Genomic DNA, 27,999 nt, shown 5'->3' on the forward strand with positions numbered 1-27,999 from the left:
GCAGCAAATCAAGCTTAGAGGCGTGGAGTGTGAGTCACTGGGATTATTTGAATAGCACCAAAGGATTCTGGAAGAGCAAAAAGACGTTCACTGTGAGCTACAGAGAAGATGCAGTCCTAGGCTATATACCAGCTTTAAGTGGCTAATCCACAAATCTTACTTGGTTGGTTGGCTCTCCTGTCATAATTTGCAGGATTGCTGGGAAAGTCATATTTAGGTCTCAGTTTACCCTACAACTGAAACAACCTAAGCAGTTAATTTTCTTGCTATATTCTCCTTTCATTAGGTTCATTTCTCGGGGCTCTATAAATGGATGCTGGCAGGGAGAAGAGAGAACTGCTGCATTGGTTTTAAGACCTGGCATACGGATGAACAGGTAATGCATTAATTAGATGCAGACAAACACAACTCATTTTTTCCTGGACTCTCCTTTAATTAATGTTGGTGGCTTATGAAGTGCAACTGTTGATCATGATGTATGAGTTACAGCCCCTATCTAAGGACCTGCTTATTCAGCCTGCTATCTTGGGATAATCATTCCTGAACCTGCTTCAACTTCTAATTTGCTTATATGCTCAAGTGATGAATTAGCAGTTGAAATAAGGTGAAAGAAAATGAATTGACCTTGGCAGGATGGAGATTCTTCCTTTTCCTTTCCTTTAGCTAGGCTAGGGACAGGAGGAGAGAGAAATATAGTGACTTAAGAATAATCCAGTGGTATAAGCCTCTTAGACATCATTAAAACAGCAGAAAATGTGAAAAAAATTCTTTTGTGCTTCTACATCTATTCATTTATTTGTGGCTTCCAAGCCCAGGAATGATGTCACTGGAAGATGGAAGCTGATGGTTTTGACTCTTTCCCTAAGGAGAGATTGATGATGTTCCCAACGTCAAAATACTGTAAGTTTTCATTTATCTATTTTGAGACTTGTAAAAATAATAATAATAGAGAATTGTTCCAATGAAGATCACGGAAGCCATAATCGGCATAAGTGATCAACTGCTCTGAGGTTTGGAGTTCATTTTCATTTCGCCATCTCAGTGCTCATCATCCTTGGTGTGAATCCGTAGAGAAGGCGTCAGTTCCCATTTGGCTAATATCTCCAGAGAATTCCCAGAGTCCCAGAGTCACATCTACCTGACTCACAAGAGTGGGGAGGCAAGGAATGTGGTGTGTCCCATCCCTGAGGGAGATATACCTGGTGGGACACAGAAGAAGGGCCTTCTTTGTGGTGGCTCCCTCCCTCCCTCAGAATCAATCCCCCAGAGATTAAAATGGCCCCCACTCTAACACTCTTCTGGAAGGCCCTTCAGACGTGATTCTGCCAGCAGGCCCGGGAAACACAGAGCAGAATGGAGCCCATTAAATGGCTGGTGTGATGTGTTGTCGCTGGAGTGGGGGTGGGGGGTTATTATTTTATTTTATTAAGTGAGTATTCTCTTTTATTAGTTTTATTGTTTTATATAGGAGGTTTTTATATTCCTGTAAGCTGCCCTGTGCAAATAAGCAGCAATATAAATTTCCTAAAATAAATATTCCCTAAAGCCCTGCTAGGCCTTGGTAGCTTTGCTTGTGTTGGCAGGCTAGGTGAACAGTGAGGCTTCCATGGTTTTGTGCCATCCTGTAGCACCTACAACTAGTCCCATACCCCACCCCCCATGCCCCTAAGATACCCCATGCTCCTTAATTGGGACTCCTCTTAACAAGTTGCTAGATTGTTTAATGATCACAATTGTGGTTGTGGAGCAAGGTGTTCATGTGACATCTCCCTTAAAGACTGCTTTCAATAGTCAAGATTCTGCTCCCAAGTGCGGTTGTATTTTATTTTTAAGTAAGTCAGTTAAGAGCAGCTGCATTTAGACAATGCGTAAAGCTCAATTAGCTTTAATCTTAGGTTGCTTTTTGTGCATCTGAGCATGTGGTGCTGGCTGGGTGATCTGGCCCAAGTCACTCTTTCTCAGCCCAACTTACCTCATAAGGTGGTTTTTGTGGAGAAAATAGGAGAAAGAAGTGAGGTGGAAGGAATATTACTGGATATGTTTGCCATTTTGAAATTATAAAGGTCAGCTAAAAAAAAATATGTTACCAAATTAGCTTTTGATTCAATGTAGCATATGAGCTTAGAAAATTGATTTAATTCAGAAACTCAGTTGTGCTGTCAGAACACAGCCATGAAAATTAAAATCTTTAATGTGACAGAAGGGGACTATAGCTAAACATGTGGAGAATAAACACATTGAGTTTTTTACCTAGTTTTATTTCATGTTAATTTCATTGGTGCTTTAAATTTAGTTAAGTTTAATTTTTGTCTTGGCATTACACGCTTTTTAAAGTAGTCTCCCGCCTCCAATAGATCTGTCAAGACAGGTGTGATCTTTGAGCCAAAACAGATCATCTCTGCCATGCAGCAATTTCTTACCCTCCCCAAATTCTGGAATCTTCCCACTTCCATTTCCTGAGGTACTTAAAGGAAAAGGTTTGCCATTTGAGGTAAAATGAACTAAACAGAAATGGATTTGCACACAGGCAGAACATTTCAGTGTCCCTGAGTTTATTCATGCTGTGTCAATGGGAGAAAATTAAATTTGTCTCCCGAGCAAAACCTTCCTCAATTAGATGTTGGCATCAGAGGAAAAATCTATAAAGCAAGGTGAAAGATTGTATCTTAAATGAAGACCCATGAAGGACCAAAGGCTTTCATTTGGCCAGCTTAGATGCAAAAATTAACTTTCTCTATTGAACTTGACTGAATGGATTTTAGGAAGCATTATCTCTTCAACTCTGAGGAACCCTGTACACTGGATGACTGTAAAAGTATTGTCCCTGATCAACCTGGGGATTGAAACCAACTTGCAACAATTATAAAACCAACTTATAACAAAGATCATTTGTTACTGTAACAACATTTGCAAAAAGCACTGTGCAGTCAGCTACTCAATGTCTGGATCGTATCCCCGGCATTATCTGCTATCCAGAAAAGGTTGAAACAAGTATTTTTATGCTCATTGTTATTGTGAGCTACCAAGAGTGTGTTTACCATTGCAGCAGGATATAAATCTGATAAACAAATAATCTATGCAGAATGGAAATCGGTGCCAAAAGTGATGACTGGGTTTTAGGGTACTGGGGGCTTCCTGACTGAGGTGCTGGTGGTGGAGAAGATGAGTGTGTGAGAAAGTTTTGTTTGTTTATTTATTTGGATCCCATTTTTATTATTTTTGAGAATAACTCAAGGCAGCAAATATATCCAACACACCTTCCTTCTCCTTTTCCCCTCATAAAAACAACTCTGTGAGGTGTGTTTGTCTGAGAGAGAGGACTGGTCCAAAGTCACTCAGCTGGTCTTCATGGCTAAGGTGGGTCTTGAACTCATGGTCTTCCACTTTCTAGACTGGTGGCTTAACCACTAGACCAAACTAGCTCAGTTTCAAGATTATATTTGATCTATCCCCGTTGGCTGGAACCTGGGGTCCAGATATTTCCAAGATCTAGGCCCACTCTTGCTTCACCACCTCAACAGTACTGGAAACTGCTGGCCAGAAGTTCCCATTTATGATTTTTTGTGCTCATCTGAATTCCTACACATGTATTTTATGGCTCGAATCTGAGTAGAAAGTTAAATGCCAAACTATTTCAGAACTGCACGGCATAGATTGCTAGGGCCAATTTGGGGCGGGGGCGGGGAGACAAATTTATTTTGTTGGTAGCAGTGAAACAGTACATCTTTAAAAATAGTACAAAATCAAGTGAACTATAGGTAGTCCTTGACTTACGATGACAATTGGGGCCAGGCTTCCCATGGCTGAGCAAAGCCATGGATGACTGTTAAATGACACGTACCCGATGATTGCTGTCTGTATAAGGAGACGAGAGATAAGTACCTTAATTCATACATTAAACATAAGGCCCACTAGGAGGCCCATATTAAAACAACATACCTCATGTGTGGCCGGAATTTGAAAATGACATGTAATACAGCACAGTTTCTGTCTAAAATGGACCAATTGAGATTGGCGTACGCGGGCCTGATTAGGGTAGATTGTAGGGGTGATACAGAAATATAATTTTATGTTATTTTATTCCATTTTTCATATTTATGTATTATATTATTATGTGTTTTACCCTATTCTTATTTTAAATTGTTTTTATAGGATTTTATGGGTAATACGTGTTTGAACCTTGTATTTTGATATGGTCTATAGGCTAATCAATAAAGCTAACCTAATCATTGTAGCATTCACATGGTGACATGGTCAAAGTCCAGATGCTTCTCAACTGATTTATATTTGTGGTGGTTGCAATGTCCCAGGATCATGTGATCCACTTTGGCCACCTTCTGACAAGCAGAGTCAATGGGGAAGCCAGGTTCATTTAATAACCGTGTGTGTCACTTATCAACTGCAGTGATTCACTCAAGCAACGGCAGCGAGAAAACAGTAGTTGGATCCTACCTGTTCCACTACCGGTTTGGTGATTGTGGTTGCATGCAGCTTTCCACACACCAGGTAAGGCCTGCAGCGCCAATCAGCTGGGAGGCTTAAGAAGAGAAAAGCGCAGGGGCAGGTGGGAGGGCCGATCTGTGCTTTTCTCTTCTTAAGCCTCCCAGCTGATGGTGGGAAGCTTTTTTTACTACCAGTTGGCCCAACTTTTGCTACCAGTTCGGTCAAACCAGGCCGAACCGGCAGCATAACTCTACTGCAAGAAAGGCTGTAAAATGGGGGCAAAACTCATTTAACCGCTGTCTCACTTAGCCACAGAAATATTGGGCTCAATTGCGGTCGTAAGTCGAGGACTACCTGTACTTCAAAAACCCCAGGTGATATGTAGCTACGACGGCCCTGCAGGACCTGAAAAGGAGCATCGCAGGCAATTCCTTTTTGTGTACACTTTTATTAGAGACCTGTGTCATACCTTTGAGAGGTTTTAAAAATATATTTGCGAAGTGAGTTAAGTTGGCCTTTCAGAATTAACTGGGCTTTTGCTTTTCTTAAACTATAACGAGAACTATAAAAGGAATGAGAATGTCGGACTAGAACCTGGGATTTGAGTTCAGATCCCAGATCACTCAACAGCTCTGGAATGCCGATTGCCTCTCTCATTCCAGCCCACCTAGATTGTAGGATTGTGTAGGATGTTTTAGTGAAGGGAAAAACTAGGCACCCCATAGCTTCTTGGGTGAACAATGGTCTGGAAATAAATAACACAAAGGTTAGATTACAAATACTCCTCGATTTACAACAGTTCATTTAGTGACCGTTCAAAGTTACAATGGCACTGGAAAAAAAAATTTCACAGTTAGAACCGCTGCACCATCTCCATGGTCATGTGATCAAAATTAAGATGCTTGGCGATTGACTCATATTTATGACAGTTGCAGTGTCCCATGTCATCAATCCCCTTTTGCGACCTTCTGAGAAAACAAACGTCAATGGGGAAGCCAGATTCGCTTAACAACCGGGTTACTAACTTAACAAGTGCAGTGATTCACTTAGCAACTATGGCAAAAAACAGTCGTAAAATGGGGCAAGATTCACTTAACAGATGTTCACTCAGCAACATACATTTGGGGCTTGTTGTGGTCATCAGTCAAGGACTACCTGTCCATTTGGTACTAGCCAAATGCCAGATTCCCTTGATTTCCTCGTCTAAGAAAATGCTCAGCTGCTGTCTTGAGCTGAGAGGTGAAACGCCAGCTTTCAAAAGAACCCCAATCCGATGCCCCTTTTTAATGAAAGCCTTGAGTGTTATGTCATTGTGAAATGTGATGCTGACAGACTAGACTCAAACGAAACGTTTATATATTGAGCTTAAAGTACACTGGGAGGTTTTTTGTTTTTTTCCCCTCTCCATCCCATTACATAGTCAAAAGTTCACGAGCTCTGGGATCATCATCATTTCTGGAAACCATCTGTCAAAAACTGACTGTCCACAAAGTGCCCTTGAATGAGCTAATTCAAAGAGATGAGGCTCAGCAACTTCCAGCAGACTCTCGGAGCGACCTTGGGAGCTAGGAGCTGAGCCTGGTTAACCCAGATGGAGAACCGATTGACGGATCCACAGCTGAGAAGTTTAAAAAAAAAATATCCATGGAAATTGGAAGCCACCAGGGCCTGAGCTCAAGCAGCGGTGGCTAAGAGGTAGCTTCGTCTTACATGCCAGTTGCACAGTAACTTCCCCAGCCGGCTTCCGGCAAAGAAAGCTGGAATCTGGAGGAGGCCAGAGTCACTTAACAACTGCAATGGTTCACTCAACTGTGGGGGAAAAGGGTCATAAAATGGGGCAAAACTCATTTAACAACTGGAAATTTGGGGTTCAAGGGTGATCATAAATCAATGACTACCTGATTTCCAGAAGTCTCTCAATAACCTCATTATTTTATCAGGCTGGAAACACATTTTGATGGTTCCATTGCTGTGAGGCCATTTTTATCTCACCTTCGCCTCAAGGTTTATATGTTCGTTTATTTATTTTTGAATGTGGGGGTTTTCACATCTTTATTTCTGTTATTTTTATATTTGTTATTTCATTTGACTGTTGTGCGCTGCCCAGAATTGCTTTTTGTAAAAACGGGCAGCTAGACTATTTGATTAATAAGTAAAGTTTGAAGTGACTTTTCTACTTTTTATTGCATGGTGGGGTGAAACCTTTCGTTCAATCTAGGTTTAAACCAACAGAGGAGAATATTTGTAGCTCAGGGTTGAAACGAAGAGGTCCTTGGTGCTCTCTGAGCATGCTTATTTTTCTTGCAGACATTTCATTACCCTAACTAGGTATCATCATCAGTTTTAGTCACTAGTACTGATGACGGTACATAGTTAGGCTAATGAAACATCTGCAAGAAAGCAAGAAAGCTCCGAGAGCACCAAGAACCCCTCAATCTAGGTTTAACACATGCTCACAGATGGTAGGGAGGGTCCTCACACAAGAGCAACATGGATTTCATTCCATGTGAATAAAATCTGCAAAGTAAAGTTGGTGTGATTATTCACTGTATAGCAAATATTCCGTTTCTATTTAAAGGCATTTGGGGTAAGACCCAGGACTGTGTTCAAAGCTCTCAGGGGCTGGAGGTTGGATACAACTCTACTAGGGATCCCATTTTCATGTTACAAGTAATCCTCGACCTACAACAGTTCCTTTAGTGACCATTCAAAGTTACAACAGCACTGAAAAATGTGACTTGCGACCATTTTTTTACAGTTATCCCCGCGGCCATGTGATCAAAACTGAGATGCTTGGCAACTGGTTCATATTTACGACCGTCGCAGTGTCCCAAGGTCCCGTGTTCAACTTTTGCCACCTTCTGACAAGCAAAGTAAATGGGGAAAGCCAGATTCACTTAACAACCGGGTTACTAACTTATCAACTGCAATGATTCAATTAACAACGCTGGCAAGAAAGGTCATAAAATGGGGCCAAGGTCACTTAACAAATGTCTTGCTTAACAACAGAAATGTTGTGGTCATAAGCCGAGGACTACCTGTTTATTTTGGGCGGGGGGAAAGTCTACACGAAGCAGCAAACTCCTGGCCTACTTTGATGGGGTGACATTTTCCCCGTTGAGCGAAACCTTGCCTGGAAGTGCAGGGTGGGGCATTCTCAGAAGCCCAGAGAAACCTTGTCTCCGTGACAAGGAAAATTCACAGGTCAAGATCCTGCCCCTGCCTCCTTGCTCCTTGTCTCCCAGCAGTGAAGGCAGCATAATTTTATGCAGCTTGCTTTTGGGGGGTGATTTATACCTGCATGAGACGCGGCATTGGTGAAACACTTCATTCACCCGCTAAGGATCCAGCTAGGCTATTTATCCAAGTAACTGTTGCTTATCCTCTGGGTGTGTGTGTGTGTGTATGTGGAAATCTGCCTAGAAGAAGACAAATTTAAACCTCAAACAAGCCGCTGATTTGGCATCGCAGTTCATAGCTGTCAAGTTCGTATTTGCTTTATACTGAAAATAGCCCTTTTCATTTCCTGAATAGAGTGCTTAAGGTACCCATATGGCAGCTTCCAATTGCAGGGCAACGAAGGGCCAGCTCCTGCAAGTCGCCTCTTGATGCGAATGTAACAAAATCCACACGGTAAGTCAAACACTTCAGAGGAAAGGCACCTGGAGCCCTCTAGTGGCTGGTTTTGGGATCACCATCCACAGATCCATCTCTTGCTGAGCCCATCCTAAAGTTCCTCACCACAGAGACTGAAGAGGCTACAACCTATGCACCAGACTGGGTAACGGTAGCGCTTCTTTCTGAGCGTTCTCCTCCTGCCTCTCCGGCTCTTCTTCATCATAGCTGCCTTTGAGAATGGACAGTCTTTGGCTGAAGGGCTTAGGGTCATAGTAAATAACAAAGTTGTAAAGGATAGATGCCAAGGCCGCCCCAATTAAGGGGCCCACCCAGAAGATCTATAAGGAAAGAGCAGAGATAAGTTAGGAGAACGACGACTTGTCATTAGTTGACCTAAAAATAACAACCGTATTTGTCCCGAAGTCAGGAGCTCTAAGCCAAAGAAACTGGTCTTTAAAAGTCCAACTGGAATGAATTGAACGTATGTTACTAGATCACATTTGTTTCTCTCACAGTTTCCCAAGATTTAGTTCCTTTTCTCTGCCTTGGAATCAGAATCCAAGTCACTACTGCCTTTATCACCCACAACCAGGATCACAGCTGGCACGGTCAGAAAAGTCAAGGTGATGGCAATGACAACAAATGAAGCTTTGCCTTAATTTTTTTATGTGCCCCACCAATGGAATGCATACAGAAACTGGGCAGAGCTTCCATCACCATTGTGACTTCTGTCTTGACTTTTTTGATTACGATCTGTAGACATTTTTGATCGGGACTGTTATATCCTGCAATACGAATCAATCCATCTCTTCCAATGCTGTGACATCTTCTGTTGAAAGCTGCTGCAGAACTGATTAGCAATTCATGCGAGTGAGGTAGCTGTGTATCAGAGACAGACAGCTGACCCTATCTAAAGACGGATATAAACTAAGATGAGATGGATCATGTAAATAAAGGCTGGGCAAACATGGAATGAATCTGTCCCATTTTATGAATGCTTTCAGCAAAATGCTCAAGTACATCAAAGATTTTCACACAACAAGGACTCGAAAGTTGCTATTAAGTGAAAACAAAAAACCCTGGTGTATGATACAGTGATCTAGACCAGGGGTGTCAAACTCACAGCCCACGGGCTGGATGCATCATGGCTGACCCTGTCCGGTTTAGCGAAGGGGGGGGGAAGTCCAAATATGTCATGTGACACCGCTGTGACAACACGAGTTTGACACCCCTGTTCTAGACCATTTTTCAAACTTAGCAGCTTTAAGGTGTCTGGATTTCAACTCCCAGAATCCTCCAGCTGGCCATGGTGAAGTCCATAGATCTTAAAGACGCCACATTTGACAAACACTGGGCTAGATGGACTGTGTCCTCTTGGCAAGATCAAAGCCTTGAAATGTTCAAACTCCCATTCCTGATGATTTTCCAGAGTCGGAATTCAGTATCAAATAGAGTACCGGCTTTAACTGGGGGAAGCTAAATTTAAATCCCTGCTGACTGAATTCAGCTTTAAACTCGTTTAAGGAGAGGTGGAAGTGCAAAGTGGGAAGGGCTTGCTTTCAAGCCATGAGCTACTATCCAGGTTAAAATGGAAGTAAATGACAAGAAAATAAAGGGAAGTTAGACCTACACCTTCTCTCTTCACTTAGTTCTGTCCTTACATTTTGCATCTTAATTCATTCTTTCCTGGAAACTTCCAAGGTCAGAACATTCTATGAATAACCACATCAGAGCCTTGCCAAGTTGGTGGCACACAGCTTGAGTATGTTACTCCCAGCTGGCTCTACCATTAAGCAAAAGGGAGTAATCACCTAGGCCAGGGTGTGTCAAACTTGCGTCATCATGGTGGTGTCACATGACGTATCGGGATTTTTTTCCCCTTCACTAAACTGGACAGGGCAGGGCAGTGATGGGATTCAAAAACTTTAACTACCGGTTCTGTGGGCATGGCATGGCTTGGTGGCCATGGCAAGGGAAGGATACTACAAAATCCCCATTCCTGGGGGAAATTTACTGCAAAATCCCATTCCCTCCCCAGCCCACTAACCTGCTTTCCAGCTCCGTTCTCCTGTGCAGGGCAACAAAAGAAGACCCAACCGATCAGCTGGGACTCAGGAGGCAGAGAATAGATGGGGGCGGGGCCAGTCAGAGGGGGTATTTACTGGTTCTCTGAGCTACTTAAAATGTCTGCTATCGTTTCTCCAGAACTGGTCAGAACCTGCTGAATGCCACCTCTGGGGCAGGGCCAGCACATGATGCATCTGGCCCATGGGCCGTGAGTTTGACACCCTGGACCTAGCTGGAAAAGGCTAGGAAGGGAAATTTTAAAAAAGAGACAGCTATGCTGTTAGCTTCATGCCTCTCTTAAGCCAGCCTGAAAAGACTGTAGGGCTTCACTGTCGATATTGAAGGAAGATTTAACTGTTAATCCAGTTAGCTTTTGCATGTGGAATGGGGTGAGCTAGGAGAGATATACACCATCCCATTTCTGACTCAAGCAGCAACATTTCTTAGGCAGTTCTGTTGGTTTGAAAGGAGGCGAACCTGGCCTAAGGGAAAAAAAATGTCAGGGTTTGTGTTTCGTGATAGAAATGTTCTAGGCATGGCTCCTGTCTTCTGTAGGGCACCGAGCCTCCAGGAGTAAGAGAGACCCCATTTGTAGCCCCTCTAGGAAGTAAGGATATAGTTTTTTAAAAAAACAATCACTTGATTATGTGCTTTTTTTTTTTTACTGCTAGCAACCACAGAGAGAGGGCCGCAAAGATTTACAGGGAGTTTTGCATCTCTTTGCTGCCACTTATAGGGAAAAATCTGGAATTCTGTGGCCCGCAGCTGGTCACCCCTATTCCTCATGCCAGCAGATGAAACTATTTATGCAACCATAAAGATGCCGTCTCCTCTGATTTTAATCTTAGGAACTAGCTAAGACCAAAACGGGTCTGCCATATGCAACCAGAAGATATCTATCACCTCCCAGTTTTAAAATGCAGTTGTTTGCCAGACTGAGCTACAGTCCATATATCTGAACAAAGTCCTGATGAGTAAGAGGCTTTTGTGGAAAGTATTTCTGAGAAGTTTTGCAGCCTTGCCACTTAAAATCCCAGGGTAGGCTCCAGAGGTGGGTATTCAGCAGGTTCTGACCAATTCTGGAGAACCGGTAGCGGACATTTTGAGTAGTTTGGAGAACCGGCAAATACCACCTCTGTCTGGCCCCGCCCCCATCTATTCTCTACCTCCCGAGTCCCAGCTGATTGAATGGGTCTTCTCTGGTTGTCCTGCACAGGAGAACGGAGCTGGAAAGCAGGTTAGTGGAGTGGGGAGAGAATGGGATTTTGCAATATCCTTCCCCTGCCATGGCCACCAAGCCACGCCCACAGAATCAGTAGTAAAAATATTTGAATCCTACCACTGGTCGGCTCCCCCAAAATGCCTGCCAGTAAGTCCTCGCAGATGGCTACTCACAAAGTTAAGCAGCACTCTATGGGAGGTTCGAAGACGCTTCTGGACTTGTAGTACAAAATGCTTGTTTTCGTTTGTTTTAATCATCCCAGACCAATCCAGTTGCTCCTTGGGTTCATAATGCGTATAATTAAATCCTACCAATTTACAGGCTTTCATGGTCTGGCCAATTGGATAATTCTTTACCCCACTTTTCTTCCACCTACACCCTGGACCAATGGGGGATGAGGATACAGAAAGAAGAGGGTTTTACCCACTGCTGAAGAAAATCCCCAGTTATGACAGCAGGACCAAAGGATCTGGCTGGATTCATGGAGCATCTAGTATAGTAATGCTAGAAATGAGGAATGGGAAGAAAGCGTTAGGAAAGGCAGATCTTGTGGAGTTCCCATTCTGGGTTTCAAAGTTGTACTTCCATAAAAAAAAAAAGAAGTTTTTTCCTCACTGTAGTCCAAACCGGTAGCCCTCGGCTTATGACCCCAATTGTGCCCAATATTTTTGTTGTTAAGTGAGACAGTTGTTAAGTGAGTTTTGCCCCCATTTTATGACCTTCCTTGCCACTGTTGTTAAGAGAATCCCTGCAGCTGATTAGTTAGTAACCCGGTTGTTAAGTGAATCCGGCTTCCCCACTGACTTTGCTCAGGTTGCAAAAGGGAATCACATGATCTTGGGACCCAGCAATGGTCATAAATATGAACCAGCTGCCAAACATCTGAATTTTGATCACAGAGATGCTGCAAAGGTTGTAACTGCAAAAATAGGGCATAGTTCATTTTTTTTCAGTGCTGTCGTAACTTTGAATGATCACTAAATGAACTGTTGTAGGTCGAGGACTACCTGTACGGTGTTGGGATGGAATCCATACAGAACAAGACACTGGTGGAAAATGATTGTGTAGTTTTGTAGTCTTACGCCGGATGTTGAAGACTGGAGTTCTTCGGTTCAAGCAGCCACTGCTAGTGCCCCTTCTTCTAAAATGTCTCTTTTGCTGGAGGCAGGCTAATTGTTTGGGTAAAATATTTGCCAAACTGGGGTGTGCTCTGAGCTTTGTGATGTCAGTTGTGCATCATACCACCCACTGTAGTGGGATTATCTAGGAGCACAGTTGTAAAAGCTTAGAAGGTTGCTCACCATAGGATCCACTAGCTAATTTAAATGCTCCCAAAACACCCCTGACATTTCTACATCAATGCATAAGCACACCAATGTGCATCCCTGTCCTAATGTTCCCTTCATTCATATCCATTTCATTTATTAATAATCATGTTTATACTTATATCTGTTATCTAATACATGCTCAACAAAATAAATAAATAAATACAATAAAATAATACATATAAGCAGACTTTGCAGCCAAGAACCCAGTCCAGCTGCACCCAGCTCATGGTATTTACAAGGCAGTTAAAACAATATCTGTTGCGTTATTCCTTTCTTCATTGATTTTTATTTTGCTTTGAATGCCGAGCGCTCTCTGTCATTTTAAAAGCTTGCCTCTAGCATTTTAAACAAAATAAAACAAAGCCTGTCTTGCTCGGGGCCGCCAGGTGTGGGTTTTCCACTCTCAAGTAATCACTAGCCAGTTCTGGTAGCCCTACTGTGGCGCTTATCTTTCTCAGCATCTCTTAATTTACTCACCCCAACCAAGTGGCCCAGGGCAACTGAGATGCCAATGATGACAGCAGGGGAGCCCGTACTGCGCTGTCTATCTGTGGATATAAAATAGCACAGAACCAACTGTAGGGTCAAGATGAGCTCAACTGCAACAGCTTGTCCACTTGAAATATTGATGTTCACCTAGGGCACAGAAGGAAACAGCGGTGAAGGAGGCTTTAACCATATGGCTGGCATCTTTTCTGCCTGGGATAAAAGGATTATTATATAGGTTTCAGGTTATGTGAATGCCTTAAAGTTCAATCAGAGCACTTTGCTACAAACAGCAGGATCCTTTTTATGCCAACACATCGCTGGGGATTCCCTTCTACCGCAACATTTATGGGAAAAACCCTGAAGGATGTATATTTCTGTGTAGGTGGCTCCAGATGTAAAACATTTGATTTTTATAGCTGGCTTTTATATTTCTCCAGTCATCCCTGATCAGCTGAAAAGGACTCTAAACTCTCTCTCTCTCCCCCCCTCCCCCCTCCCCCTCTCGTAAACAGATGTTTTCCAGCTTCTGACAAATGTCTGCTCCATCTGAAGTGCATCATATTCATGCTGAGTCCTGCTGTGATCACCTCCCTCCAACTTTCATGACTGTTTGCCTTTCGAGATCAGGAAACCCTTAGAGTCCTTCTGCTGGGCTCAAAGGCCGTCTCTTTTGCTTTTCTCACCAATTTGTAGGTGCAACCATGTCCACAGAGAGGAGGTGAAAAAAGATTAAGATGGTAGCCGCAATCATGCAATATTAGTCCTGTCCCTTTTGTGTGTGTGTGTGTGTGTGTGTGTGTGTGTGTGTGTGTGTGTGATGCATATTGTCTTTCTACAGGTACTCCTCCATTATCAGCTGAAATTGAGACGAGCAACTCTGTTGCTAAATGATACAGGCATTAAATGAAACATCACATCACCATGCTCCAACTGTGTCTATTCTACCACGGCTGTGAAGCAAATCTGTCACTGTCACTAAACATCAGAGGGCTGCAACTTGAGCTCTTTAACTGACTTGGCTTGTCAGAAGTGGGATGACTAATCTGACTGACTTTTTTTTTAACCTATATCACAAATATTTCGAACAAAGGTGGTGCTGTGGACATAGCTTATCTTGATTTTAGCAAAGCATTTGACACAGTGCCCATAATGAGCTCATTAAGAAGTTGTACTGGCTAGGATTTAACCACTGGGTGGTTCACTGGAAAGGTAATTGGCTCATGGATAGATCCCCAGTGGGTGATTGTTAACAGGGGTCTGTCTCAGAGGTGGCATTCAGCAGATTCTGACCAGTTCTGGGAGAACCAGTAGGGGGAATTTTGAGTAGTTTGGAGAACTGGCAAATACCACCTCTGACTGGCCCCACCCCGATCTATTCTCTGCTTCCCAAGTTCCAGCTGATCGGCTGCGTCTTCTTTTGTTGCCCTGCACAGGAGAACAGAGCTGGGAACCAGGTTAGTGGGGTGGGGAGGGAATGGAGATTTTGCAGTATCCTTCCCTTGCCATGACCACCAAGCCACGCCATGCCTACCAAGCCACGCTCACAGAACCGGTAGTAAAAAAATTTGAATCCCACCGCTGGTCTGTCTGAATAGAGACCAATCACACACGGTGTACCACAAGGATCAGTCCCAGGTCCTGTTCTGCTCAGTGTGTTTGTAAATGATATAACAGAAGGATTACTAGATAAGATATGTCTTTTTGTTGATGACACAAAAATGTCATCCAGTAATGTAACAGAGTTGATGTTCCAGGGTTGTTTTTTTTCATAACATAGAAAATGATTTGGCATTACTGGAAAATTGGTTAAAAAAAATGTGTAAATTGCAGTTCAATGTTTCTAAATGTACAATCATGACCATTTGGGAGGGGCTTTTTGATGCCTGGAGAACTGACCGCTCTGACCCTATTTCTTAACCCAGGGGTAGTGGGGGAAGGGAGAAGGGAGAAAAAGTGGGGAGAACAGCTCCTTTGCTTCCAATTGTCTAGTCCAGGGGTGGGGAACAATGGCCCTTTTATGACTTGTGGACTTCAATTCCCAGAATTCCTGACCCAACCATGCTGGCTCAGGAATTCTGGGAGTTGAAGTCCACAAGTCCTAGAGAGGCCATTGTTCCCCATCTTTGGCCCAGTCCCAAAGAGTAATTGCTTTGTGAAGGCGCAAAATTGGCAGGAAAACCCACAATTTCTTACTTCTACCCTGTCCCCCAAATTTCTTGCCATGCTCTGTAGAAAAAGTGCAGGGGAAAAAGAGAGTGAGTGGTTCCTTGAGTGACAGTTCTCTGATTCCACAGTTGATTTAACTCTGCGAATGCCTCTCTCTCCTGCTTCTGCTGGGAGAAAAACTCATTCTGTTTTGACAGGGTCTGAAAGCACAGTTTTTTATACTAGGGATCTCTGTACCAACTCCTGCCCTTTACTGCTATCATGGAGATGAGTCTACAGATGGCAATCTATGACTTTGCTGTCCTCTAGCAAAGATTTTTGGAGCCCAGGTATGGTATCCCAACCACAGACAGCTTAAACACCAGTTGCATCTTGCCTCCATTTGCTCAATGGAGACATTTTAGAAACTCAGAAGTTTGTTCATGTTTTGGAATAGTTCTTTGGCCTAGTATGATATTGCTTGTAATAAGGAATCTTTATTCCTCCTAGTCAACACAACTGTTTCTGCTTTTTAGTAGACACTCTCCTCTTGTAGCTGAGAAATATTCCTATCCCACAGTGTAGTCCAAATTCAGAGTGGCTGAAGTGTGAAATTGATTCTTGACATCTGACAAGAAAATGAAAATTGAGATTAACTATGGATTATCAAAAGGTGAAGATTTGGGAAAGAAACAAAAGTGAAAAACATTGTTTCTTGTCTATCCTTCTTTGGATGTCTTGAAGTTAGGCAGAACCAGAGGCTCCAGTCCTAGCTACAAATTGAAAGTGACTTTTCAAAACATCTGTTGTAACAATCAGAAGCTACTTGTTTATAACATTTATTCTATTTTTCTTCTAAACCTTTTCTTCTTTCTTTTGCACGTTAGGGTTTGATTTCTTTCTTTTTTCCTTCTTTTAGTTTGTATTAGTTTTTACTCATTTCAGCTTAATACTAATGTAGAAGAAAAAATAGGTTCGCTGCTATTTAGTTTAAGATATTAACAGAAGGCTAGTCTAGCCATTTATCAAAAACTGCCTCCACTCACCCCCTACAGGCCTCTTAGGAAGGGAGTGAGGTCAATAGTAGACAGTAGACAGTAAAGTTTTTGGGGTTTGGGAAAGAAACCACAGAGTCAGGTAGAGTATTAGAGTATCCCAAACATTGACCACTCTGTTGCTGAAGTCGTATTTTCTGCAGTCAAGTTTGGTGTGGTTAACCTTGAGTTTGTATCTATTGTGTGCTCTTGTATTGTTATGATTGAAGCGAGAAGTATTTATTTGCAGGTAGGACATTGCAATGTATGATTTTATATACTAGATTTAGATCGGACCGGATCTAAAGGCGGCGTAGTTGTAGGTTTTCTAGGTCTAGAGTTTCAAGTCTGGTGGCACAAGGTATTCTTCAATGAATAGAGGAGTGGAGACCTCTTCTTGTGAAATATTTCTGGACTTTTTCAATTGTGTTAATATCAGATACATGAGATGAGTTCCAGACTGATGAGCTGTATTCAAGTATTGGTCTAGCAAATGTTTTGTATGCTCTAGTTAGTAGTGTGATATTACCAGAGAAGAAGCTACATAGGATTAGATTAACAACTCTCAATGCCTTTTTGGCTATGTAGTTACAGTGGGCTCTAGCACTTAGATCATTTGAGATGAGTACTCCGAGGTCCTTGACAAAGTCTGGATCCTCAAAAAGGTCTTGACTATTTAGCTTGTTTTTTTTTTTCTGATTTTTTCTGCCAATATGTAAGACAGAGCATTTATTTATTGAGATTTGAAGTTGCCATTTGATTGACCATTCTGATACACAGTCAAGGTCTTTTTGGAGGGTAGTAGTATTGTCTGTGGTGTTGAATAGCTTTACATCATCAGTGAAGAGAATGCAGTTGCTCTTAATATGATCACAGAGTTCATTTATCTAGAGTATGAAGAGAGTTGGTCCTAGAAAACTGCCTTGGGGGACACCACTGTTGACAGGTACAGAATTTGATAGGACGCTCCCAATTTTGACCATTTGTTGTCTGTTTGACAGGAATGCTTCTATCCAGTAATGCAGATGCCCAGAGATACCATAAGATTTTAGTTTTAGGAGTAGTTTGTTGTGTACCACTGAATCAAAGGCTTTACAGAAGTCTATGTAGATTGGGTCTATTGCTTTGCCCAGATCGAGTTGTGTAGTCCATATGTTTTTGCAGTGTAAGAGTTGCAGATTACAGGACAGATTTTTTCTGAAACCAAATTGTTTATTAGAGAGTATGTTGTTTGTCTCTAAGTGGAGGATAATGGATTGGTTAATAATTGATTCCATGACTTTACAGGTGACGCAGCATGAGGAGATTGGTCTGTAATTTTCAACTAGGCTGGGGTCTCCCTTTTTGAAGATGAGGATGACCATGGCTAGTGACCATAGTTTTAGCAAGGAGCTGGTCCTGAAAGATTTTTCAAAGTTTCGGCTATGGCAGTGGATAGCTTTTTTAAGAAGTAGGCACATATTCCATCCGGTCCAATAGATAGGGATGGTTTTAGATTGCGCAGTGCTTTTTCAACAATGTCTTCTGTAAAATCGATATGTATTAGATTAATGTAGTTGTCTGTGGTTATAATAATAATTAGATTATTGTAGTTGTCTGGGCTTGATCCATTGCTATTTACAAATACTGAGCCAAAGAATGTGTTAAAGAGGTTGGCTTTAATAGTGTCATCGTTGCAGTCTTTACCATTAGGTCCTTTCAGGGGTGGGATGGACCTTGAGTCTTTTAGTTTGTTGTTTACAAAATTGTAGAAAACACAGGTGAAATTTGTGCATAGAAGCTTTTCCTCTTGTTTAATGTGATAATTAGTGCATTCAGTTTTTATCTGGTGGCATAAATTTTTGTATTTGCTTTCGAAGTTGGCAACGTGACCAGATTTTTCGCCGAAGTAATCACTTTTTGGATTGAAGCTTCCTTATTGTTATGGGTAATCTGTTTTTTCCTGGTTTGGGGAGTTGTTATTGGTACGTATAGTTTGATGGCTTTCTTTCTGGAGGCAAGACATTCCACTAATTAATTGTTCTGTCAGGAAATTTCTCCTTAGTTCTAGGTTTGTTCTCTCCTTGATTAGTTAATTAATTGATTAGTCTCTCCTTAATTAGTTGATTAGATTGGAATGATTAGCTAAGCCTGATTTAAGCTTAGTTCAGTCATCGGTTGATGCTGAAAGCAACCTTCACAGATGCATCCTCTTAAAGAAGGCTGCACAACACAGCAAACATGGTGTTGATGCCACGGTTAGGTGCAACTGGAAAGAGACTCTATCCTTCCTACCTAATTCAAGGCCAGGCTACTTCCAGAGCTGTGGGAGGCTCCCACACCAATGTCTTCACTTCTGATTACATTGTACAATGTACACTGTAAATCTTACAGCGCTTACTCTGTTTTTGTTGGAAGAGTTGAAAGGCCAGGTTAGAAACAGATCATCATGGAGAAAATCTATCCATGTGGTGACTAAGAGTTAAAAATGACTTGGTGGCACATGATCCATCAATCTATTTCCAGGAAAGATCAGTCTCTGTATTCTCTGGGCTCCTGTCTTTCTAGTCTCTTTCCCTCTCCATAAGCACGGAAGAGCTTTATAAGGGTTCATTCCTAACGCCATGGATATAATGACATTTAGAGCTACTTCCTTCCCCCAGAACTGCCCTCTTTGACCCATTCTTTCCCTTGTTAAATAGTTGCACCTCCCACCTTGTCAACTCAGGACCCAATAACTCTAGATGTTGCTGAACTATAACCTAACAAGGTCCTGCTGCAAAATTCCAACCTCTGATCTGCTCCTTTATTTGTTGAAGATAAATTCCACACTTCCTTCATTTACAAAACCACCATGCAAAAAGGGTTGAGGGATATGAAGTTGTTCAAGGTAACCAGATGGAGAGAAAAGGGCCATTTCTCACCCAGTACATAGGTGGAGGGGTTCTGCTACCATGCAACAAAGTACAGGAGGCAAACTAGACAACAAAGTAGAAGAAAAACACCCTTGATATCAGCAGGATAAGATGGGTGAAGGTTAATTTCCCAGTGAGCTGGTAAGTTAGTAGAAGACAATATGCTTCCCAGTCCTGAGAAACAGTAAGTTGCTGGTACTTGTGCTGGGGCAAACTCACCTGGATCAGCCTTGAGTCTCCCTTGTCCTTGCCCTACCATCTACCCATTATGTGAATCAACCCAATGTTATGTGAGGGAATCAACCCTCTGCTCTGCCCATTATTTTTATAATAGGTAATTTTCTTATTTGCTGCCACATTCTTATCCTTCCTCATCTTAGAATTTAGGGTGCGCATACTTTTGGGCCTGGATCTTCTTTTCTAATTGTTATTGTCCAAGCATTGGCAAACATTTTCAGCCTTAGCATTTCCTTTCCTGTCTTATATTTTTGGCTTCTGAGATTTGCAGGGAACACATCAGTGATCCAGAGTTACAACCAAGTGGAGAGGTCAGAAGATCTTCAGTCCTTTTTGGGTAGATCTTTGGGACTTTCCACACTTTCAGAAGAAATGACCTACTCTGACCTTTAATTTCTGCCGCAGATGCTATAAACCATGCTAATGAAAACTGGCCATTTTTCAGGTAATTTTGTCAACCTAGGGAGTCTGTAGGGCAAGATGAATTGGAGGCTGCGGTTGTATGCAATCACCCATTCCTGCTATACACCCTGCTTCCACACATTCTGTTACCATGAGATACCCCCAACCATGACAATAACCATTTTTACAAAAATGGAATTGCATTGTTGTTGTAGCCTCCTTGAAGCCATTTTATACAGTAATTCACTTCCTGTTGCAATTAATTTCAGGACACTTTGAGTTTTTGTTATAGCTTACTGTCAGTTTCTTCTAAAGCCCTACCCATTAGACTCTTCCACCAAATCATCATTCCAGCTAATTCTTCTCTTCATTTTAAATAATAATCAGCTTCCCAACAATTTCCAAGTAAACCAACAAAGAACATGCTTTGCACATCCTTCTGTAAGAGGATGTACCATAAGTGATTGACTCACGTAGAACTGTAGATATTTCATCTGGTGGGCTTCACTCTGTAATCTAAAACAATCAGTGACAATATTTCACACCTTAATAACCACACCCCTGTTTAATGCTTGACAGATCCACAACTGCTGTCAATTCTGGTATGCTTGCTAGAATATGTACCACTTGGTAGGTTATTTGAAGACTGTTCCCCAGGCAAATGCCCATGTCAAAGATGTCAATTCAATAACATACCTTGTTGATGCCCATATTTCCCCGGACATTCCCAGGAGTCACTGCATAAAGGATGGCTGCCCCAACAATTCCTCCAGCCAGCTGGGCCACCACATAGCAGACAGACCTCACCAATGAGATGCGAGAGCCAAGCAGGAAGGCCACAGTCACTGCTGGATTGATGTGGGCTCCACTAGCTTGCCAGGCAATCTGGACAGCTGTGGCTGCAGCCAAGTTGAAGGTGATGGAAGTCTGTAGGATGGAGGGTGTCTCTGGCCAATCCAGAACAGACCCCAAGCCAAAAAAGACGTAGATGGCGGTGGCCAGCAACTCAGTGAAGACAGCCCGGTAGAAAGCTATAGAAAGAAGTTCATTACACATTCTGCAAGAAGCAAGAGGGGAATGGTGCATATCTTCTGGTGGCCTTTCCCCGTCTGAGCAAGGGTCAAGGAAGCACTATTTAAATGAGCGAGATTGCAAAATTGGGCTAGACCAGGAAATTAAAGGGAAACTCCTGCAGTAGCCTTTCCTGCCCAGCCCAGCCTACTGACTTGGCACTGCTTCTGCTCCTTAGAACAGGGAAGGGCTCTATCTGGAAAACTTTGGGCCAACCACATAAATCCAGTGGAACAATCTTCAGCAACAGATCTTGGGAAAGAAACAGCAGAGGTGCTACATCCAAAAGCTCATTCCTACCTAAGGAAATACTTTCTAATATTACTTTTGAACTCCCTCCTGTCAGTTTGAGGTTGTGCCCAGAGGTGGGCTGCTTCCGGTTCACACTGGTTCTGGTGAACCAGTAATTAAGATTAGGCATAGTTCGGCAAACTGGCAAATCCCACCACTGGCTGACCACCCTGCCCATTTTTGGGCTGGTTTTGGGGGCCATTGTCAGGCTGTTTTTCAAGTCATTTTTAGGCCATTTTCCGGGCCAAAAATTGGCTGAAAATGGCCCAAAAATAGCCTGAAAATGACCCAAAACCAGCCCAAAATGGCCTATTTGGGGGCCATTTTCAGGCCTTGGGCGGTTTTCAGACCATTTTCATGCTGTTTTAGGGCCATTTTCTGGGCCCAAAACAGGCCACAAATAGTCTGGTTTGGGGCCCATTTTCAGGCTGGTTTTGTCCTGAATTTGGGGCCATTTTCAGGCTGCTTCCTGGACCAAAACTGCCTGAAAACAGCCCCCAAACGGCCTGAAAACAACCCTCAAAATGAGCTGAAAATGGCCCATAATGGCCTGAAAACAGCCCCCAAAATGGTCTGAAAATGGCTCCCAAAACAGCCAGAAAATGGCCCAAAAGACAACCTGGAAACTGGTCTGAAAACAGCCCCAAACCGGCTAAAAAGCAGGCAGGGGCAGGGCCAGCCAGTGGTGGGATTAGCCCCAACCGGCTGAATCCTACCTCTTCCTCTGAGGCGAGTAGCCAGGAGGCGGGGCTTGGTGTGATGAGTGACATCACCCACCCAGCCACATGACCAACCGGCCATGCCTACTCAGCCAGAGAACCGGTTGTTAAAAAGTTTGGAGCCCACCACTGGTTATGCCCTGTGTTCTTGATCTTTGCCTAATATTGAAAATACCACCTCCCGGAACCTTATTCACACCCTTAATATATTTAAAAGTTTCAATCATATCCCCCATTTCCCTTCTGTCTTTCAAGCAGTAAGTATTTAGTTCCTCCAAAATCTCTCCTGATACAGCAGCAAGGAGGATTATATTTGCACAATATTGGAAAAATGAAGATACACCATGAGACGAAAAGATAATTAGGAAGATACTAGATTGTGCAGAAATGGACAGACTTACACTGAAGATTAACCAGAAAGAATATTATCAAACAAGGACTTTATTTTACCAGTGGTTGGAAAAAATAGGCGGAGATTAAGAATGTAATCTGTATTGTTAAACAATTAAATAACCAGACAATACGATGGTTGTTAAGCACTAACAGAATGTAAACAATAGAAAATCAATAAAATATTTAAAAAGAAAAAAGAAAAGAAAATCTCTCCTGATACATTTTGTCCCTCAGATCTTGTACAATTTTGTTGCCAGTTTCTGGACTCCCGCAATCTTATTAATATCTTTTTCTAAGTGAGGTTTCCAGAGCTGGATATAGTATCCCAAATGGGGCCTGACTAAAGCCCTATATAGCAGGATTACCATATATAGCGGGATTTAGAAACCAGAATCTCCAGTACAACCCTGGGTTTCTACATGGAAGAGCACCAGTGGTGGGATTCAAACAGTTTGGGCAAACCAGTAGGAAAAATTCTGGCTGGCCACACCCTTGCCCACCCCACCCCTTCTGGGAGTCCCCACTGCCCCTTTTTGGTTCCCAGGTAAGTGCAGGGAGGCCCGCTAGGCCCAAAACGGGGCATGGGGGGTGCAGTGCTCCCAGGGGATTGCAGGGAGGCCTAATAGGCTGCATGACCAGGAGCCATGATGATCAGCTGGGAGGCAGCAATGGATCAGCACAGTGGTAGGATTCAAATTTTTTTACTACCGGTTCTGTGGGCGTGGCTTGGTGGGTGTGGCAGGGGAAGAATACTGTAAAATCTCCAGTCAGAGATGATATTTGCCGGTTCTCTGAACTACCCAAAATTTCTGCTACCGGTTCCCCAGAACTGGTCAGAACCTGCTGAATACCCACCTCTGGACCAGCAGCTCCATCAGCTGGGAGACTAATCAGTCAGTTCAGTCAGACCGTATAACTTCAGGAGATCTTCCCTCCCCAAGAAGTTGGAAGTCTGACTGAACGTTTTTTTTAAACTGGTAATCACATGGTCTTCTTTTGTTGCCCTGCACGGAGGAGAAGGGAGCTAGAAAACAGGTTAGTGAGGGAATAGTGGGTGTTCTGGAATGAGGTGGAAGTGGGGATTTCGCATTATCTTTGCTCTTAAATGGGGTAGATGTGAGGATTTTGCATTAGAATGCAAAGTTCCATTTCCACCCCATTTCAAAATAATGATAATGCAAGAAGTTCTTCCAAAAGAGAAGTTCCAACTTCTTTTTTGGAAGGTGACTGAACCTTTTTTTAAACTGGGAGTCACATGGTCTTCTTTTGTTGTCTTACACAGAGGAGAAGGGTGCTGGAAAGCAGGTTAGTGAAGGAATGCTGTTGTTCTGGAATGTGATAGAAGTGAGGATTTTGCATTATGATTGCTTATAAGTAAGTAAGAACCAGTAAAAGAGGAATGGAAAAATCCCTCTGTTAGTCAGCGTTTTTCAGCCTTGGTAAGTTTAAGATGGGCGAACTACATGCTGCCTTGGGAATTCTGGGAATTAAAGTCCATGCACCTTAAAATTGCCAAAGCTGAGAAGCATGGGTCTATATTACAGTTTAGGATTTTCCATCCCTGTTTTATTTAGAGTTTGGTGCAATTAAATAAATCAGTTGTGGTTTCCTTAACAAACTGTGATTAAAGTGAACCATTACTGGACTTTTTATGAGAAACTGAAATTAAAAGTAGAACTAGGTTTTGATGATTAGATATGGGATTATGGAAGTAATGTAGACAAATGTTAATCTTAGAATAAGAGTTTGATACGTACCAAAGGAAGTTGGAAGTAATTCTTTTTTGTTTTCCTTCTTTTCCTCTTTCTTATACTTTTATTCTTTTTCTTTCCTGAGCCTTTTCTTTTTTTCAAATCTGTTATTTGTTTATCTCTTAGCTTTTTTTTTTTTGGATGTACGAAGGATCAAAGAGTCGGCCATTATAATTCTACATTCCTTATTTACAGAAATCATATCGAAATTTAAAATGAAACCCACTGGGAGCCATCTCATATAAGGTAGTCTCTGAGTCCCTCTAACCAAAAAGTATTTATCGATAGAAGAGAATATTTGTAGCTCAGTGTTGAACTGTGGGGTCCTTGGTCCTCTCTGAGCTTGATGGTTTTCTTGCAGATGTTTCATTACCAAACTAGGTAATATCATCAGTACTAGAAGGGAGTGAAGTTTGCTTTTATTTTATTTTTTAAAAAATATTTTTTTATTGTTTTATGTCATACATTTCTTTTCTATGTTGAGCAGTGTGCGCTCTAGGTGCCCAAAGTGTTAACATATAAACATCATCATTGTCATTATGATCATATATAAACAAATATGCAGAAATATATAAACAAATATGCAGTAATATATAAACAAATATGATAATATCAATCATGTTATAACACATTTTATCTTCCATTATAGTATCGATTATATAACCATCAGAAATATTTACTCATCTGTTTTTCTTTCTCCTATAAACCATATTTCACCTAATTCCACTCCTCTAACCTCAATATCTGTCATTTAACCAGTTATAAAATAGTTCCCATATTATGATGTAATCCGAATCTTCTTTTCCTTTAATTTTTAGAGTAAACCTACCGGTATCCATCTCTGCACATTCCAGATTTTTTTTTATTATAATATCATCTGCAGAGATTTCTCGGTTTTCCCAACATTGTGCATATGCAATCCTAGCTGTTAGGATGTGTAGAACCAAATATGTGTTACCCTTATTATAATTTCCTAGAATCATGCCCAACAAAAATGTCTCAGGTTTCAGATCTATTTTTTGTCTTATTATATTTTCTAGCCATGTGTGTAGTTTTTTCCCCAATATTTTTTGGCTTTGGGGCATGTCGACTACAGATGGTAGTATGAAGCTGATGTCTGATTGCATTTCCAACATTTAACCGATTTGTTTTTATACATATTCGTTAATCTTTCAGGTGAGTAATGCCATCTATAAAATTATTTTCATATATTACTGGCTTACCCTGTCAGTGTTAATCAGTTGCTTCCCAAACAGTGTTTTGATTGGTGCCAGGTCTCTACAGCCTCAGGCAGAGAAGGGCTATTCTGCACCCCTCCCTCAAATGTTCTTTAAAACACAGAGTTTCCCAGCCTCCAACACGCAAACTGTGGTTACTCATCCTAAAATGAAACATCTTTACCCGGAGCTTCAAAATTTGCTGTTTGCCGGGAAGATGTGTAGCTAAAAGTCAGTCTACATTTAGTGTACATCTGACTTCGGCTTCCAATTTTAGGTGACATTTAGGGCTGCTTATTTTGCTTCTGCTACTAGTAAAGAAATGAGTGAGAAATCATCATTTTTATAATTATTCCTGAAGTGGGGTGTGTGTAAAAGGCAGCACTGATCACTGATCATAACAAGAACAGGCACTAAGCACCAGATCCATAGAAGCAGGGATTTACCAGACTAGATAGAACCCAAGGGGTAGATCAGTGTTTCTCAGCTGAAAGATGTATGGACTTTAACTCCCAGAATTCTCCACCCAGACATCAAGGAGTTTCCACAGAAGATTGTGGAGAATAATAAAGCTAAGAATCTGTGGGAGTTCCGGATCCAGGACAGGCAGGCATTAGATAATCAACCAGAGACTGTAGTAGTAGACTAATTAATAGACAAGGACCAGAAGAGTTCGGGAGGCCACGCCCCTTGACGTGAGTGGTGTGGAGTTGGCCATGCCCACCTAGTCACATGATCACCAAGCCACGCTCACCAAACCACGCCCACAAAACCAGTAGTAAAGGTTTTTGAATCCCACTGCTGAGGAGCACCATTCATTGCCTCCAAGGTTGGTGTGTCTGTCCTCAGTTAAGGGCAGGCTTCTCCTTGAGTGATAAGGCATTTCTCAGCTCCCGCCCCAATGGCATCCTGGCTCTGTTTAACATCTTCAGAAGCAGGTGCTTATCAATATTCAAACCCCAGTTTAGCAGAAGGCTGAAAACTACTTGCAGGAAGGAAAATATCAAAATATATTAACTGTGTTCAAAGGATGGAGAGAATTGCCTGGCCATTACCTAGTAACCTCCAGTTATCTTGGGCCACACCTCTTGTAAAGATCCTAGCTGGCTAGGGACAATGAAACATACAGGAAAATGTGCGCTCATTTACAGATTGGAAAATAAACTATCTACTACTTCCTTTTACAGGAATCTTTCCCCCACCTTTAATTTCAGCTGAGAAAATCTTCCTGCATACTCTGAAAGGCTTTCTTCTTGGGTTTAAGCTATCAATCCATTCATACACATTCAAGCTATTTTAAAACATCAGGAGCCTCAAGTCGCCTCAGTGTTTTCACATTAGTCAAATAGTCTAAGCAAACAATTGTTGCTTTGTTAGCGCAACCTGATAGCTGCCTATTAAGGAGAATAACCAAAAGAAGCTTTGTTCAAATTCCAAGAAATCATTTCTCCATCTCTTGGAGCAGGAGAACACCTGGAACAATAATGTTCCAATAATAACAATTACAAGAATAATGAGGAAAACCCCCCACACACTTCTCCCTCTGGTATCCATGCTTCTTTCTCCTCCCTCCTCCCCACTTTTAATCTTTTAATGATAATTTTTAGTATCACTATGATTATTGTTATTACCGTTTTATCTTTTTAATGGTTCTGGTTGAAACGTTTGCAAGCCACGCAGAATCACCGCTGGGCAAGATGGGCAGCACATAAATCCAATTAAAAAAAAATACATACGACCCTTCAAATTTTTATTTTAAAGGTGGAGAGATGGGGTAGAATTGGTTAAATATTTGCATTAGGATTTTCTTGTAGAACCATTCTTCCCCTTTTACTACAATTCCCCTTTCAGTCAACAGAGGAAAGCCAAGATCCTGCTCTCTTTTGCATCTCTCAGCAGAGGAAGCTGGTTTGTTCCCAGGAGCTCCATTATCTAGCTCAGTTCTGCCTCTTTTGCAAGGCAGGAGGTTTCGGAATCTCGATTAAGGCTCTTCTTTCCAGTCCTCTCTGGAGAGCTCTGGTGGAAATTTGGGTTATTTGGCTGATGAACAGGGCATCCATTAGGACAGGGGTGTCAAACTCAAGGCCTGTGGGCCAGATCCCGTCCACGGGGTACTTAGATCTGGCCCGTGAGGCCGCCCTGGAAACAGTGAAGGACCAGTCTGTGGTGCCTCTGCCAGCAAAAACAGAGCTCAGGAGGGCCTCCCGAGTGTAGTTTTTGCTGGTAGAGGGTTGCAGGAGGCCATCGTAGCCTAAAATGGAGCTCGGGAGTCCATTCTTGGGGGCAGAGCACACAGACCACTACAGGTGCCCCTGACATGAATGACATTGACCTGGCCATGCCCACCCCGGCCCCACAAGATCAAACACAACCCTGATGCGGACCTCAATGAAATTGAATTTGACACACACACCCCCGCGCGCATTAGGAGATCAAGTTAACTCCACTCTTCCTAAACATTTCTCAAATTGCTTTATGGCTTCATCCATCTTGTTCAAGATCCCATGTAACAATATAGTCTATTGAAAAGCCACAGCATTATTACAAGATTTCCAGTGGATTGGGCATTTCTTCAGATGCGATTGAACCTCAGTTCCCAGCAGCCTTGGCTACAAAGTCAATGGAGGGGGGTTTGAGGGAGCCAAAAGCTAAACTGGAGGGCACCAGCTTGGGAAAGA

At 42.2% G+C, this 27,999-nt stretch overlaps 1 protein-coding gene and 1 long non-coding RNA gene across 2 annotated transcripts; one reads left to right on the forward strand and one right to left on the reverse strand.

Annotated features, from left to right (window-relative positions):
* Positions 1-104: 104 nt before the first annotated feature.
* Positions 105-27,995, forward strand: LOC148127070 (uncharacterized). Its single transcript, XR_015741898.1, has 3 exons — positions 105-376; positions 811-900; positions 27,173-27,995. It is a non-coding gene; the product is annotated as an uncharacterized LOC148127070 (long non-coding RNA).
* AQP6 (aquaporin 6) lies at positions 5,289-21,455 on the reverse strand. The gene is made up of 4 exons (XM_026717394.2): positions 20,576-21,455; positions 13,156-13,314; positions 11,774-11,854; positions 5,289-8,399 (listed from the first exon to the last, which is right to left on the reverse strand). The coding sequence occupies exons 1-4, from the start codon at positions 20,963-20,965 to the stop codon at positions 8,202-8,204; spliced, it is 828 nt and encodes a 275-aa protein (XP_026573179.2). The 5' UTR covers positions 20,966-21,455; the 3' UTR covers positions 5,289-8,201.
* Positions 27,996-27,999: the final 4 nt, after the last annotated feature.

This window comes from Pseudonaja textilis, chromosome 2, assembly GCF_049901715.1.
Source record: "Pseudonaja textilis isolate UNSWEBS1 chromosome 2, rPseTex1.2, whole genome shotgun sequence".
NCBI lineage: Eukaryota > Metazoa > Chordata > Lepidosauria > Squamata > Elapidae > Pseudonaja > Pseudonaja textilis.